This window comes from Danio rerio, chromosome 12 (genome assembly GCF_049306965.1).
Source record: "Danio rerio strain Tuebingen ecotype United States chromosome 12, GRCz12tu, whole genome shotgun sequence".
Taxonomy (NCBI): domain Eukaryota; kingdom Metazoa; phylum Chordata; class Actinopteri; order Cypriniformes; family Danionidae; genus Danio; species Danio rerio.
Window position 1 is genome coordinate 25,487,176 of NC_133187.1, and position 17,964 is coordinate 25,505,139.

The 17,964-nt window shown below is 38.3% G+C and overlaps 1 protein-coding gene across 4 annotated transcripts in view; it reads left to right on the top strand.

The window, feature by feature from the left end:
- The window catches only part of jcada (junctional cadherin 5 associated a), a 33,033-nt gene extending 16,344 nt beyond the window's left edge, over positions 1 to 16,689 (top strand). For all 4 annotated transcript variants that reach the window (XM_073918476.1, XM_073918475.1, XM_021472546.2 and 1 more), the window contains 3 exons: positions 4,776 to 5,252; positions 7,033 to 11,042; positions 14,672 to 16,689. In XM_073918476.1, coding sequence (XP_073774577.1) covers positions 4,900 to 5,252; positions 7,033 to 11,042; positions 14,672 to 14,706 — 4,398 coding nt within the window. In that variant the 5' untranslated portion in view covers positions 4,776 to 4,899 and the 3' untranslated portion in view covers positions 14,707 to 16,689. The remainder of the gene's footprint in view (positions 1 to 4,775; positions 5,253 to 7,032; positions 11,043 to 14,671) is intronic.
- Positions 16,690 to 17,964: the final 1,275 nt, after the last annotated feature.

A 17,964-nucleotide genomic window follows, 5' to 3' on the forward strand; every position in this document is an offset into this window, starting at 1 on the left:
CACTTTTCAGATGACAAATTCACTTGAAGGCGCTGTCTACATTTTTGCGACTGAAATGCTTTCTTAGGCCAGTGTTTCCCAACCGTGTTCCTGAAAGCACACCAACAGTACACATTTTCAACCTAATCAAACAAACTTGAATCAACTTATCAGAACACAAGAAAAGACTCCAAAACCTGAAGTAAATGGGTCGGATAAGGGAGACCAAAGTATGTACTCTTGATGTGCCTCCTGCAAACATGGTTGGGAATGATTAAGGGTATGTTTTGTTATACGTGTGTAAGTACGTTTGATCTGACCTAAACACTAAACATCCTAAACCCAACCAATAGTGTTTTCAAAATCAAATGTAAGTGAAAGTCTATCGCAGCCACATAGTTTTACCTCGATTTTGCAGTGCTTTTATCTTTTTTGTGGAACCATTCTTCAGTGGACTCAAACCCGAGTGCTCTGTTTGACTAGTACAAAACCATACAAAGTAAGCTACTGATCAAAGTGACCATGCTGGAAAAGTTGTTCATATGGAGATAGACAGGTGAGGCAAATGTATTTGATTAAAAATAATAGAAACCATTAAGTTGTTTAGTGGTATTTATTTGATGTTGGGCAAATTACTGCACAAAAAAATCATTTAATCCATTAATAATATGCCCCTTTAAATAGCATTAGTGTGAAAAGAAACAAAAGCTGTTGGCATCAATTTGCCTCGTAGTGTTCATTTGACCAAGAAACTGCCTTCAAACGTAAGCTGAAGTATATTTTTGTGGTTTCACAAAAATGTAGGATGAAGCACATTTTTTTCCAATGAGCCTGTGTTGGATGGTTATATCCCAGGCAGTTTCACAAAAATTGACTGATTCTGAATTTTTCATATAACCAATTATCATTTTTGAGTTTTGGAAGTATTTTGCGATGAATGGGAGTTGTTGCACAATTTCAGTTTGCACAATTTAAAGGATAACAGAAATGCAGTTATCGTTTCACTGTATAAAAAGAAAAGAATGAGACCAAACAACAACAAACCACTGAAAACTACAGATGCTCTCGTTGACGATTGTCATTTGAGAGTGATTTAAATGAACATCAGCTTTTTTTTAAAACAAGTACAAAGACTTTTTAACTCATAAACAGAAAAAGCCAATGGACAAAGATGATTCTTTCATTCAGTCAAACACCCAGTGAAGTGTACTCCATTTGAAAGTGTGCATGAACACAGACGCTCGACACATGCAAACTGTCAAAAGGAGAATACTTAGCTTGAAAGGCTGTGTGTTCGACTGTGAGCGGTTGCTAATGTATGCATATAAAAATAAAGTATTCTTTGGGCTTGACGGTTTGCTGGAGGGGAAAGAATCAATGTCTTGCTCTCAATTCAGTGTGTATTAACTGCACAAGTTTGCCTGAAACCCGATGATTATATTATCTAGTCTGATTAGACAATAACCCATAGGGCATATTCAGTGCTTTAGTGGAAGAGCAAATGATTTCACATGATCAATGTTGCAAGTGTTATGAAAATGAAATTATTTGACTAATGAGCAAGATAATAGAAAATAGCGCATGATGTATATTATATCATATGGAGATCAAATATGTATGTGCGTGTGTTTAGCAGGTGATTTTCCAAATGTCTCTGAAAGATGTGACTGGTGGTAATGGATGGCATTGATAAAAGTCGCATTAAGAGTTTTCCCTGTAGTAGTGGAGATGGAAACTATACCTCCCTCATTTTTTATTTGCATTGAATTTGCCTGTGTGTGTGTGCTGTGTGTATATGCAAGAGGAGACATAAAGTTAAAGGAAAAAACAAGGAAAGAAAGTTAGCATCGTTTTTGGGGCCTCTTTTGACCTCTGTGTGCTAGAAGATGCTGTGAGAGGCAGCGGTCTCTAAGGGCCTTTAATGGTGAATGTGGATCAGTCTGGAGTATCTGGGTTGGAAAGTGTGAAAATGTGAAAGTCATACCTCTGCTAAATGCATCCTTCTACTTCTGACAAACATCATTTAGATCAAAACAGACCTTTTCTTATGGAAAAAGTAGGATATAATGGGATGAAAATGTCTAATTGCTTTCCTATGTTCAGTGCCATTAGTTTAATTTCAGATCCTTGAAAGTTTTTTTAATGTTTACTGCAAGCCCTCATCTAATTTACCTATTTTCACATTTAAAACTCAATCATCTAGCTCTGTTGAATATGAAAATTAATATTGTAGTTCTGGCATTCTGTGCAAGACAGAGCGAGATTCAGCATGACCTAATCTTTTACACACACCCTAATATTTAATCAATTTAATACAGAAATGCTTTGTATGTTTAGCTTTAAGTAGATTATGAAATTGGTCAGCATTCAAAATATTTAGGTAATGTGGAAGTCTAAGCTTCCATTTGGACTTCACCCTCTGCAGATCAAGGAAATAACTGTAATACTTATAATGGTGGGAAGATTGCTGGCAATTTTGTTTTCTCCTTCTGAGTGTGTCAGGGCAGGTTAGGTAATCTCTTTTTCCTTAGTCTTTCTCAGACTTAGTTCCACTTGTGACTTTTCCAAGGTTTTGTTTTGGTTGAATGTTGTTTGCACCTGTAGGTCTTCTGCGGTTTAATCTGTTGCATGTTTACATAAAGCTGAAATTAGGTTTCATTACCTTGTGAAATAACCTCATTTACAGTAAGTAGCTTTAGATGTAGCTGATATTTTCTGTTCTACTTAAACTCACACTAGCATTTTGTTTTTATTCATTAAACCTTGTTAGTTCATTTATTCATTTTCTTTTCGGCTTAGTCCCTTTAATCAGGGGTCGGCACAGTGGAATGAACTGCCAACTTATCCAGCATATGTTTTACACAGCAGATGCCCCTCCAGTTGCAACCCAACACTGGGAAACACCAAACCTTGTTAATCTTAATAGTCATTTTTTCTCTTTATTATTTGTTTGTTTCTTTTTTTCCTTTGGCTTAAATCTTGCCAAAAGGTATACAGTGCTCAGCATATATACGTACACCCCTCACAGATCTATCTTTTAAACTGATATTTTTAATAGGAAGCTATACAAGATTATATTTGTGCATATGCATAAGATTAGTCAGTACTGAAGCCAAATCTGGAGCTTTTTTAATAAAATAACTTATGATAACGACACAAAAACAGACAGTACAGACAATTTATGTTATAGAAAAATATTAAATACAAATTTAAAAAGAGGAAAGGAAAAATAAAGAGAAGCCAAAAATTTTAAAAATTTGTTGAAATTTTGTTGGCTGTAATTTTTTTTTCGCAATATTTTGCTTGAATTTTGTTTTAACACACCAAAATACTTTGCCTATATTTACTGAGAAATGGATAAAAACATTAATTTTCAAAATGGCGTGCACTCAGTTATGCTGAGCACTGTATATATTCTGGGATTGTCATTCATGTCCCACCTTAATTTAAAAAAATGACACTAGGGAAATTAGAGACATAGATGTCAAATTCCTACAGATTCAAATTTCCGAACAAACTGCTCTGGAGCCATGTCAAAAAAAAACTGTAGGTCAGTAAGATTACTAATTAGCACGGTGGCACAGTGGATAGCACAATCACCTCACAGCAAGAAGGTTGCTGGTTTGAGTTTGCATGTTCTCCCCGGGTTTTCTACAGGTGCTCTGGTTTCCCCAACAGTCCAAAAACATGTGCTATAGGTGAACTGTATAGAGGCTGATTTCTATTTCTGCATCAAGTGCACGCATATGCTAAGGCGCAGCCTACGTGTGGTCGCATAGCCCTCGTTGGCTGTTGAAAAAAATGTAACTACACTTTGCAACGACGCGTTGCGCAAGCTCTGTGATTAGTCAGCTTGGTAGCGCTGATGAATGTGGGTGGAGGTGTGAGTCACATGGGCCCAATGCAGCTTGTGTTTACAAGTGTTAAGTCCTGTGAAGGAGCTCCGGATGGAGACTGTTGTTTTGTGTTTACCTTATGATTAAAGTTGTTGCACGTCCGCTGATTCCAGCCTCGAAATGAGCGAGTTTGAGCCACTTGTATAATAAAGTAGCGTTTAGAAAAAACAAAACACCAGCAAAGAAACTTGATACAAAGGACCATAAACACATACTGCCAGCTAGTGTTTCTAAAGTGTTATTGCAGAGCAACACACACAGCGCACAGAAGTATAAATGCACGGATACAAGGGTCATGTGAATTACTGTGGGTCACGCCGATCACTTTACGCAGAAGTATAAACCAGGCTTAAGCTTTAGTGTATGTGTGAGTGTATAGGTGTTTTCCGGTGTTGGGTAAAGGGCATCCGCTGCATAAAACATATGCTGGATAAGTTGTCGGTTCATTCCACTGAGGCAACCCCTGATTGATAAAGGGACTAAGCTGAAAAGAAAATGATTAAAGATTACTAATTGCCATCTTTTAAAAATTGTTAACTGTCACAAATGGCCTCTTTTGAAAGTCAGGATTGTGTTTAACATTCCACACCTAGGTAATATGAAGTTTCCAAGCGTGTTGTAGTCAGTCATCTGGAGAGATTTTCCTCTCTGGATAAAGAACAGAGAAAAGAGGAGAAGTAAGGGGCAGATGGGAGAAGAGAAGCCTGGGTCAGTGGATAGACATACCGACAGCAATACGAGTCATTTCTCTCGTGGCAAGATAGAACCTTTTTGTTTTGGCTGTGAGCAGAAATCCTCTTATGAAAAAGACTGTGAGAGAGAATCATTTTAACTTCATCTGTGTGTGTCTCTCTCTCTCCTTTTCTCTCTCCCTCCCCTCTGTCCCGCTTTCTTTCACAGCGATGGCCTCTCCTGTGCAGCTGTTCACGAGCTTGCCTCATCTGGACTAGGAGCGGAATTCATCTGACACTCACACGGACACGCACACACACACATCTCTAAAAGAAAAACACACCGCGTAGCCATGTACAGCGTGGAAGACCTTCTCATCTCTCATGGATACAAAGTCCCACAAAGGAACAGCAACAATGTCCCTGTTTCACACTCGTCTTCCCCCCAACCCGCAACCTATGAGAAATGTCTGCCGACACGAAGCGACAGCCGGTGTGAAATCGCTGAGAAGCGGAAAGGACACAGCGGCGTGAATGGCTACGAGGGGGACCATGTTTACAGCGGCGGAGGCATCAGACAAGCTCCTGCCAGGGGATTCCCCGGTGACGCTGAGAACAGGGTCAGGAAGCAGAGGACACAAGATGTGGACAACGGGAATCTAGGAGATGGACGTTTGCCAGAAGACAGCCTGACCACTGACAGCGGGTGAGTTGTGTTGATGAGTTGTTTTTGACCTCTTTGTCGTCTTCCCCACACTCTTGCATCGCTGCTGTCATTCCTTCTTTTTCAACTGTTCCTTTGATCTGAGGTTTAAGCTGTCTTGCATGATGAAGAGTGTTACATAAAGGTAGGAGCTGTCAAGGACTTCCCTTTCACATCAGGAGAGATCCCAGTTTTCCTTTTTTAAATGATCCCTCCTTGTCACCTTTCACTCTTCATTCTTATTTTTGGTTTGCACTTTCTTTCATCCTGTGAAATCCATATCTTTGTACTTCCTATATTTTCATGTACTCTGTTTCCTCAGTCTTACTCATTTCCCTGCACTCTTCCCTACCTCTCTCCCCCTGTAGCTGATGAATTCATTAACTATGTTTAGTAGATTTTGCAGTGCGGTTTTATTTCCTTCTCGTTTCACATGGGACTGTAGTGGAATAGACATCAATGTTGTCAGAAAGCTTGCAGCACCCCCTGCTGAGTGTGCTTAGTTCTGCAGGCAGAGCCAGCAGGAAACTACATGTCCCATGAGCCTTTTGTCAGATCAATATTCCATTCCTTATTACAATCTCTTATATAACACTTTTATTAATAAAACATGATGAATATAAATGTGCGCATCTGCATTCTACCAGCCATATTGTCGCAGGACGGCGTCAAAGATTATTATTATACTTTAAATAAAGATGCTTCACAACATGTTTTTTTTTCTTTACCAGGTAAGTTATAATTGTCCTGTGTTAGAGTCTCATTGAGATAGATAGATAGATAGATAGATAGATAGATAGATAGATAGATAGATAGATAGATAGATAGATAGATAGATAGATAGATAGATAGATAGATAGATAGGTAGGTAGGTAGGTAGGTAGGTAGGTAGGTAGGTAGGTAGGTAGGTAGACAGACAGACAGACAGACAGACAGACAGACAGACAGACAGACAGACAGACAGACAGACAGACAGACAGACAGACAGATAGATAGATAGATAGATAGATAGATAGATAGATAGATAGATAGATAGATAGATAAAAGCACATTTATTTGGACATTTATTGGCATACTATCAAGCATTAGTGCATCTTTGCACTTTCAAGTAATTGCTTGTCACATGATTTGAGACTCAGCAGTTTAGGGCAGGAGGCAGCTCCACTGCTGTGACTAGATTATCCTTTCATGAGTGCAGGTCAGGATTGTTTAACATGCAGATCATATGCTCTCGGCTGCCAAGATATTGAATGAGAGAACAAACCTTTAGTGCTGACTCAACGGTTTGCACCACACAAACTAGTCAAGTTGCTTCCTTAGAAAATATGCTTATTTATCATTGTTTGTTTTCACTTTTAAAGCCTCCTTTGAGGTCTTCTGCTTGGTTGACAGCATTGTCAACATGCACATTTTTCTTTAAGCTGGGTGTAAGTTTGATGTTTGCTTCTTGTTTAGCACTGTGTGTGTAGATTGTTATATGGTTTAGCTTGTTTTGCCAAGTTAACTGGTATATATTTTTTGTTATACTGTATGAAACTGTGCACAATTTGGATTGTGACCACCGGCTTCAAAAAACACTTAGTTTGACATTTAGAGTCAGTAAGTAATTTTCATTTACTGACCTTTTAATAACTTGAAGTTAATAACATAATTAAAAAGTACATTAATATATTTTTAGTAACAAGAAGTTTAAAATCCTATACACTGCCGGTTAATGTATGCGTTATCAAATATAAGCATTGACCTATATTTATTAACTTCCATCTATATGTGTTTGATGCAGGTTTTTTGAAGCCCACAGAGGAATACACTCTCAGCCTAGATCTGAGCAGGATGTGTCCTACTGGCGGAGAAGAGGTCAGGACTTTAGTGTGCTTTTGGATTATGCAGACTTCAGGGACCCACGTGGAAGTGGAGGAGGAGGGGTTGCAAACAAACCAGAGGGTATGCAGCGGAGACCCGAATCTGCCTTAAGCACAGAGGAGCATAACCGTGAAAGACAACGGCGGGCTGAGAGCGCACGTGCCAGAGAGAGAGAGATGGCCCTACACCAGTGGAGAATCGCTGCTGAAAGGAAGTACCAAAGTTTGGGAACAGAGGAGTGGCGTCCAATGACCAGCATGAGCCGCCAGCCATCTGAAAACGAGGTGGCACATGATCAACGCAGGCCAAGAACTGCAGAAGGAGCTGTTCCACCTAGAACCAAAAACAAGTCGCAGTCACTGCCCAGAATGCAATCTGAAAGCCTCCAATACTTCAGCATACCAACTGCTGGGCAAGATTCTTATGGGGGTTTTAAGTTAAATGGCCACCACATAAGAGACCCTCATGGACGACATATTGATGGAGAGAACAGGCAACGTTGGACTGACCGATCAGGTGCCCAGTCTGCACCATTATCAAAACCCAGATTCAGCAGACCACTCAGACCTCCTTCTTACGAAGCACACCAGCAGATGCGTGGGAGTGCAGAGATGCTCACAGGGGAGCTCGCCCCACGTGCGAGAGACAGAACTCCGCTCCCCTTCTCAAGGCAAGAATACTTTGTACAAGAACTAGGCGGCTCTGGCGCAGAGCCCCCTGGTTACATCCCCCCTCCATCCTACAGAAGGCAGCCTGTCATTAAAGGAGGGCACAGAACTTATCCTATCTCAATGGCTAACCATCAGTATAGAGGAGACCCATATATGCAGAGTTCTGCCATGACAGAAGTGCAGGAATGGTTTATCAGGCAGACCGGAATGGCTTGGCCAGACCATTACAGAGATGGAAGAAGAAGTATGCCCTGCAGGAGACAGGCATATCCAGGCTACAGCGAAGAACGGATGGGGAATGTTCAGTACATTCCCTTTGACGATCCTCGTGTCAGACACATTTCAGGAGCAGGGATAGATGGGAACTCTCTGACAGATGCAGACAAAATCAGAAACATCAGAAATGAGATTCCAGTCAACCTCATACCTGAGAAATCTAATGACAGTGCCTTGCCTTTCACAGAGAAACCCTTTGACCGCACAGATCCAAATAAAAGCAATATTAGTAATTCGATTAATGAGGACAGCATGCACAAAGAATCGTTGAAGGAGACAGAATGTTCAAACACAGTACCTGATCAAAACTGCAACAGGCATCCAGTTACTCATGGCAATATAGTTGCTCTTCAAATGACAACACAACAGAATTCAAGCCTGGGTTTGATTGAGACAGTGACACAAGTAAAGAAATTTGAGGCTAAGACTGTGGCCGAGAACAAGAAAAACTCAAAGAAAAAGCTCAAAGAGACAATGTTTTGCCTGGTTTCTGTCCCTATCAGTATGCAAGCAAACAGAAGTGTCTCTGACCCAAATAACAATCAAAAAGTGATTAGTTCACAAGATAACACAGGGGTGCAGCAAGATAACCAAAACATGTTAAAAGCATCAAGCAAAGAGACACATATACAGTCCAACAGTTCCCCCTCCATTAGAAATCCCCCTTTGAAGAAAGAAATCACAGATACCAGGTCACTAGATCCAAGCCAAGACAGTGAAGTTTTTTATGCAGGATCCTGGCCTGGAGATCAATACCGAAACCAGGAAACTCAGACAGGCTCCCCAGAAGTTTCAAGAAATACCCATTCATCAGCAAATGACCATCCCTCCCCTTTCACAATCACCAATAATGAAGGTGAAACCAACTGTAGTGCAAACTATGGATACCCCATGATAGGCCAAAAGGATCTTAACCACTCCAGCAACAGTGCATTCTCCAGAACTGTGAATGGAATTAGTGTAAGGAGCCCACATTTTCCTCGGTCCGTATCACTTCCATCATCCCCAGATCATCAACCTTTGTTGAGAAAGTCTAAACAATCATCAGAAAGTCAAGAGCTTTTTGGACAGTTTTTGCTAAAACCAGTCAACAGAAGAAAATGGGATGCTATTGGGGAGCTGGAATCTTTTAACAAAGAGATACAGGATCATACTGGGAAGTTTCCAAATGCTGAACAGAATACAAAGGAACTTGATGAAGCATTGAACAGTGTTTTGGAGCTGAGTGATGCAAGCAACAATTCAAAACAAGAAACCCCCCCGCCTCACACGAATAAGGAAATTGACCAGCAACCACATGTTGTGCAGGTCACAGATATGCAACTAAAAAGCAATAACTTAAATATAACATCCCATTCAGGTAAAGGAGGCCACCCTGAATACAAAGGATTAAAAAGTTCCTTGTCCAAGACTAAGGTGAACTTTGACACCCACACACAACAAATCCCTGTCAGCAAGACTGACAATTATGTTAACTTTGACATTCTGCAAAGGGGGGACAATGATCCAGTGATGCATCGGCAAGATATCCCTGTTCCAAAGGAGTGCTTGCTTAAGGATGTTGGTTTAACAGTATACACTGCCATTCCAGACACTGTGACCTCTGGATCTCCCACATGCTTGAGTCCTGAGTCACCTATGCTAACCAGCCCTTCAGACAACTCAGAGATGTGTGAAACCCTGCAGATTACATCATCAGACAGTAGCGGAGATCTTAGCAGACACAGCCCTGAATTTTCTGAAGGTACTCAAAGCTTGAACAATAATAATGCATTTAACTCCAAAAAACTCAAGAAGGAAGCTGGGAGAGGAAGCACAGATGTTATCAAATCAGAAAGGTCATCGCGTATCCATGTGATCAAGAGTCTTCACTGTAGGTTTAAGGCTAATTTTGAGGATGATGATGATGAGCATTTTTATTCAGATTATCTGAGCTGGAGTAATGAAAAGACCTTGGCAGATGAACATCTTGAGACTCTTTTGAGTCAAGAGAAGGCCAACAATATGCAGACCGAAGACCTTAGTAACTTGTACCAAGTCCAGTGTGCCAAAGGCATTCCTGAAAATGAGTCTATTGAACAGCGTGCTGCCAGGATACTCGGCATTTCTGTGCCAGTTGAAGCCTTGGTTGTTGATCAAGTTGATGGCAAACCATTAGAAAGGGATTTTAAAAACACAGATGCTACAGTTTTGGAAACACAAACCAAAGAGATGAGCTTAAATGACGAGACACAGAATGTTTGCAGAGAGTTTGAGGAAGTGCCAAATAGGTCTATGGAAAGTCAAGGACATGCGTTAGAGGTAGAACTTGGAGAGGATCCAGAGTCTACAGAAGATTTATCTAGTGCTGAGAAGCACAGCCTAAGAGTCTCCACAATGTTGGAGCTGCCAGAGTTTCCTCCAAGTAACTTATGCTTGTCGCTTCCACTGACCGAGGATGAGGAATTGACTCTTAGTGTAAGTGGGGGAGACAGGAAGGAGACAGTTAATGCTGAGATAACAGAAGCACCACAGGACCAGTTGCAGGCATGCTGCCTATCTTCTCTGTCCCCCTCATCCACAAATGACAAAGCATCCCTAGAGTACAATGTCTATGCAAAGGAAGAAAGCTGTCAGCCATTAGTGAGAACTGTAAACAGGATCACATTGGCCAAAGAGACAGACCAAGAAGAAGAAGAAGGGGAAGCACTTCAAGAATCTGCTCAAGAGGAGGAAACACTAGTGGAAGAGAAGCAATACAGTGAGAATGCAGTTGTCATGACCAGTTATATGCAAGAAGAGAATGAGGAAACAGCTCAGGAAGAAGTGTCTGCTGAGGTGCTTTTACTTGCAAGATCAAGGCAGTCACCAAAGACTATGGCACGTCCAATCCCACATCCCCGCAGTGGCATGGTAGCAAAGAGAGAGATCACACTGCCACAAGGGTTCAACTTGGATAATACAGTGTCTGCAATAGAAGATGATGACAAGTTATTTATTTCAGGTCTGTCACCTATGCCCTATTGCATGCTTTTACACATGTACATTATTTTTGTTTATGTTTGCTTCCACAAGGCAAAATTTCTGAATGCTCCAAAACTTGTCACATGCAAGTATAGTCACTGGTCAGATTGCACTGGTTTGTTTTCTAAAATTTCATTTACATTAGTCATCAATGAAAATGGATAAACAAAATCTCCAAGACAATAGAGACAACATTGGACTTTTGTGGCTTTTTTGTAGCTGTCATTATATATTAATTTATTATTTTAGAGAAAGAATCATGATTTTGTCTGTATTTTATCTTTGTATTGTCTTGGACAGTTGTTTTGAATTATTTAGCTTTTGCATGCATATTTTTTCAAGTTCTAGTAAAACATCAGCATGTGCTTTCAGATAGAACTGGATTTACTACACAGACTTGTAGTACACTGATAAACTATACAAAAATCAGTTTCAAAATATTCTTTTTGTGATAGCGACAGTTGTTGTGTAACTTCTCAATGAACTATGGCTCTGTGTTAATTTATAGTTAATGCTGCATGTAAAATTACAACACATGATAACACATTTTTGCTCAAACATCACTTTATATCTTCAGTTTTAACTAAGTCTTTACTGTATGTGAGATGATTTCAAAGTAGTGTTGGAGTAGTTATGGATAATCAATGAAGGGGCTGCACAGTGGGTAGTGATAACAACTTACAGCAAGAAGTTCACTGGTTTGAGCACCAGCTACTGTAGGTCAGTTGGCATTTCTGTGTGGAGTTTGCATGTACTCCCTGTGTTCGCGTGGGTTTCCTCCAGGTGCTCTGGTTTCCCCCACAAGTCCGAAGACATGCACTAAAGGTGAATTGGGTAAGCTAAATTGTCTGTAGTATATGTGTGTATGTCCTGGTCCTGAAGGTTGAGGGTTGAGCGTTGGGCTAACGGCCCACCTCGTGAAAATTAGATGTTACAAAACACCAACATGGTGTGGCTGATTTATACTTATGTGTCAAGCTCACTTGTATGCTCCCGCACAGCCTGATGTGGTAGCATAGCCCTTGCCGTGGCTGTCGCTGATGCGCACCTCTCAAAAAATGTTACTACGCGTCGCAACGACACATAGCGCAAGCTCTGTAATTGGTCGGCTTAGTAGCACTGACGAGAGTGGGCGGGACCGAGAGCTGCATGAACCTATTGAAGCTAGTGTTTACAAGTGTCGAGTCCTGTGAAGGCGTTCAAGGTGGAAAGTTTTGTTTTGGGTTTACCTGAATAAAATTGTTGTACATTCACCGGTTCCCACCTTAAAATGAGCAAGTATGAGCCACTTGTACATTAAGGTAACATTTCCGAAAAAAACAAAACACCAGCTAAGAAACTCGACACAAGGGAACATAAAACCTCATTGCCAGCTAGCGTTTAGGAAGTGTTATAGCAGAGCAACACAAACAGCATGCAGAAGTATGTCAACTTCGATATAAACAACCCTGGGAGTATGCAAGTAATCAATGAATTCACTGAAAACTTCTGTTTATACAGAAAGTCATTGGGGATTTCCTGGGTTTCTTCATAGATTTTCACAGGAGCACCCTCTGCTCACATCATGTGATCATATGACCATGAAGACGTTTATGACAATTTGCAGCTTTGCATAATTGCATTTGCGATTTCATTTGATCAATCATCCAGCCCTACTCGATGTTAATAACTCATGGTAAATTTTAATAAAGTCTGATTGATGATCTGCTGAGCTTTGAACTGAGCTACAGGAGAAACGTTCTGAATCAAATTTCCCAAACAAGCCAGGTGTGAAAGCATCATTTCTCACATGCAACATTGATTAATAAAGATATTATTGATTTGTCTTTTAAATCAATGTAAAATGTATTATAAATGTGTATATACATCTTGATTTTCTCAGCCATGTCTCAACCAAAGCATTTTTATGCCACTGAAAATACCAGGGCTTTTCTAAAAATGAGAGTGTTTCTGTGGAGCAGTGGCTATTTTTTAATTGATAGTAATATGCTTTGTTTGCAGTGAAACAGAACATCTGTGGCACTCTTCCCCTATTATACAAATGTTTTGTATCCATTTGAAAAGGTTGGCTCAATGCTGGACGCTGACATTAGGTGCAGTAGTGTTGTATTTGTCCCGCCTCAGCTTAACAGTGACTTGATGGCTGGTTCAAAATGACAACGAGGAACTCTGTATAATACCAATGCTGTCTAAACAGTCTTACTATTTGTAACTGTAATTTCAACGGCAGAATAGATTTTATTACAAATTATATTGTACAAATTGAAGTATTAGATTTTTTAATTAGTTTCCTGTTGTATCAGGTTAATGTTACACATATTCAAATAATTCTTTATCCCACAGTCGCTGAAAAAAAAGAACAAAGGACCTCCTGCTTTTTTTCATGCAGTGCTCCTATAAAGTAAGAACTGAAAAAAGATGCTTGCCTCAGGGATAAAATGCTTTGATGGACACATTTTAACATTTGTTGGTTCATTTGTTATTACCAAACACTTTACTTCACCACAATAATATAGAATATCCTCCAAAAGTCTAGCATTCCTATATATGCTAGTATAGTATGGTTGTTAGTATTTTGTGAAGTCTGATTATGTAAAGCCCATTCCTAGGAGAGGTCACCTTCAGCATTATCTTGTATTGCATGGCATACAGTAGGTTAAATGCATTGGTGTGGTATACAAAAGAAAAAAAGACAATCAGCTTGCACTGGGAAAAAAAATAGATTGTTTTTCCCTCCCGGCATATTCTGTAGCATTATGAGCTGCCAAGCCACAATAACAGTGCTTAATACTCAAGGGCAATGAGCAATGAGTTTTTTCACCACAAGAGGGAAGCGTGGTCTGATTTATCATACTGATTGCCATCACAAATCAGCAAAGAAAAGTTAATGGAAATTTTAATATATATATATATATATATATATATATATATATATATATATATATATATATATATATATATATATATATATATATATATATATATATATATATAAATCAATGGGGTATATGCACACTGGACTTTTAATTTCAGTCAACCTGTCAGGGCTTCCGGTGAATTGTCATCCCATACAAAATCGTCATGTTTAAGATCTGATTTCTGTAAAAAACTGTGATCATTACTGCCTGGCTGAGGTAGGATAGAAAGTAGATATTAGACCAAACAAGAAACACTGCATTAAATTCTATTTTTTTGGTGCCATGTCTTTAAAGTATGAAAATTAATTTTACCCCAGTATTTTCAGTGGTGTTTCTGCGCTAGCCTGTTGTTAATGACGCTGTGTGTGTTTAAACGGTTATTCGTCTCTCTTTACGCTTTTACCAAATGGATGCTGAAGTCTATTTAACTGATTATATTTGAATTACATTACAACATCGATGCTGTAAATGAAACCTTATGAAATTGAAAAAAAGTCACATAAACCTTTCACCGGATGTTCATCATTGGATTAAAACCTCTAGCTGTGCATATATCCCATTCTTTTCTATACTACGCTGTTTTGCAAAAAAAAAACAAAGTGATTTTAACAATGTTCTGTTCTTATATATGTCGTGCTTAATGACACTATTTTGAATGAAAATCATTAATGTAATTTGCATTTGTTTTCAGATGCGTATGACCCCAGTCGTGTGGAGAGAGTCTGAACTTGGAGACTGTAAGAACAAACCCTGTGACCTTACTGGAAAACAAGATGTAGGCTAAAACCTTTCACTTTACTAATATACAGTCACAGAAGTTCATAAGCAGGCGTCATGCCGCACATTTAAGACTCATTTGGGGAACTTCTATGACCTGGAATAGCTATGGTGTCTATCTATGAGATTTGAATGTATAATGTATATCAAGTAAAGCTCAGATGTTACACATATAGCTACAAATAGACTTAATAATTTTCTAAAGTTTCTCTGCACCAGCAAATGCTGGAGTTCTGTCGGACTTTCACAGAACACAGTGTCATTGTGCCAACAGCGACAAGACAGACACAAAAGCTTGCACTTCTCATTTTCGGCAGTATTACCAATGAGAGAAAGAAGAGAGGCCTTGATGTATCAAAGCAATGAATTGGACTGGCGAGGTACAGTAGCAGCAGAATCAGTGACATTACACTGTGCTTTTAATCACAGAGAAATATTTTTGTAAGGAAAGTGGGACCTGGGAGAAACTATGAATGTCACTGTGGTAAAACTGCAATATAAAATCATAAATATATATAAATACATATATATCTTTTTTTCTTCAAATTATGGATGAAGCTGCTTTTATGCGAATAGGGCAGCTAAAAAGAAAGTGAGGCAAAGATTTAAGGATATTTTTAGTCGAACCTTGGTCTCTTGGTTAAACTTAACTGTAGTGACTTCATTAGTTAGTTATTGCTTTAAAATGATTTCCTGCACTCAATCTCATATGCAGTTTCAGCTTTTCAAAGTAGCAATTCAATATCATCTCACCACAGAATGCAATGGGGGAAAAAATAAACTAAAAACGTATTTATTTTTTATCAAGCTATCAACAATCTGTACAGATGAAAATATATTCCACAAAGTATTTTTATTTTACCTCGTGAGTTTGTTTGCTTGCTTACAATCATTATGGATATATCATGTATGAATATGTCTATTAGCTTCTATCATTCTGGCCGTGATCGTGCCACGTGGCGTGCTTTTTGGTGCAAAATTGTCAAAAAGTGTTACATGTATTTCTTTATGCACATATGAAGTGTTCAATCTCAATTCTGAAAGCGTATACTCATATTGTGAGTAAACCTAGTGCTTGTGAACTAGTTTGCGATTGCTTGGTTACTTTTCTTTTTGTTTTCAAAAGAGATGGACAAAGGTTTGTCAATGATTTTCTATCACACAACATTTATACAGTAAATGCAGTCCAAAGTGCACTAAAATTAAATTAAGTGTGAACAAAGTGATTAGCACATCTGGAAACTGGGATGAAAATAGCTTAAAAAAGACATTGATTTCATTTGCTCTGAGAATGGTTAGCGTTATGGGTAAAAAAGTGCTAATGCCATGATGTTTTAGTAATATTTTCCAAAATTTTGCATAGCTATAATACAGTTCATGCCGTTACATGTTCTGTTGTTAGCCAAACAATAAGGCATAGCATTCATCACACTTACTTTTTGTAAGTTGGCATCAAATTATTGTTGTAAGTAGTCCTTGATTGTCTATACCATTTTGTACAATTTAGTTTTTTCAAAAACGGATGATTATATTGTTGCATATAACGTATATGGCATTTAATATCTTTTTCTATTTTCATACAGAAACTGTACATGATTATTTTGTATTGGGTTGGAGTTGATTTTCCTTCTCTGCATGAGATAAGAGATGTAAACTAGGGTCAGGAAAATGTTTTGCATACAAGTGCATTTGGTACTACATTAAATATATATTCACTATATTACATTGTGCACATTTTTATTCTGCTAAAAAAGGCTTTGGGCAATATTTAAATTCTAAACAAGCTATTTTTTGAATATTTTACTGAAAGGGAAGTGTTTACTGTGCACCTCAGTACTTGTGTTGTTGAAGTATTGGGTGAATGAAATGTTTGAGAGGAATATTGTTTGTACATTATAGCAGATTGCTCATTAATAAACTCCTTGCATGGACTATTGTTTTTATTTTCTTCTGTTGGTTCATTTTTATGTGTGACAGAAAGGAGAAGCAATCTAAGAGCTTGTTTGCTCTTTAACAGTTTTAAAATGTGGAAGACGTCAAACACAAAAACAATTCTTGCATTCTCATGAAACAAATATGTTTCTCTCACACAATACATTCAATGTGTTAAAAAGAAAACAAATCTATAAATGATAATTAGTCACATTTGTTGTACAAATGCTGAGAATAAAGAGAACCTTTTTTTCATTAACTGAAATTTGTTCTGAATGTTCACTCAGAAGTCTGAAGGTTTTACCATACTATGATTTACTTTAAAACTAAAGACTGTTTATACTTAATGATTTGAGAGCATACCGGGAAAGTCCACCCAGAAATGTAAATTCAGTTATTATTTACTGTCTTTCAGGTCATAAGAATGTTGACAACCTAAAAGCCTTAGTTCCAGTGTAAATTAGGTGAAAAGTAACAAACTGTTTGGTCTTGCTTTGAAATGATAGAAGGGTGAGTTCATGATGACAGTACACTTTCTCTTTACGTAAAAATATTTCTATTTTCTCAATAGATTTGCCAAACGCTTTCGGCTTTTTAAAGTGGCTCTAAGTTTGTGTACTAAAACCTATAAAATGTGCATTTATGATCTTTCTGGGCACAAATTACATTTACATGTGTGTATTTGGCAGATGTTTTTTACCCAAAGCCAATAACATAGCATTGAAAGTATGCATTATTATCAGTGTGCTTTCCCTGAGAGTGGACTCACCACACTGGCAATTTTACAAAGGTTTGTGTGGAATTTATAACAAAAAATAATAATACAGTTCTTTGCATTTTGCTGCTACTGTATGTTGTTGCGGACTAGTCAGAAATCCTTATTCACAGTCAAACAAGCCTACAATGGACGGACAAGCATTGGAACTTGGACATTGGAGAAGGATAACAAATTTGCCTTAATTGTCCTAACATACACTACAGAATTGAGCTATATCACTAGAAATGGTTCTTTAGCATTTAATCATAGTGAAACCACGATTATGTAGCACTTTAGAGGTTTAGTTCCCACCAAAATGAAAATTGTCACAATTTACTCATCTTTTTGTTTCAAACTGATTAGAGTTTCTTATTCTTTTTTGTTGTTCTATTAAATACAAAAGAAAATATATTGAAGAATTTTGAAATCCTGTAACCTCTGAATACCATAGTATTTGTTTTTCCTATTATAGGTGTCAATGTTTACTGGTTTCCAACATTCTTTAAAATATCTTAATT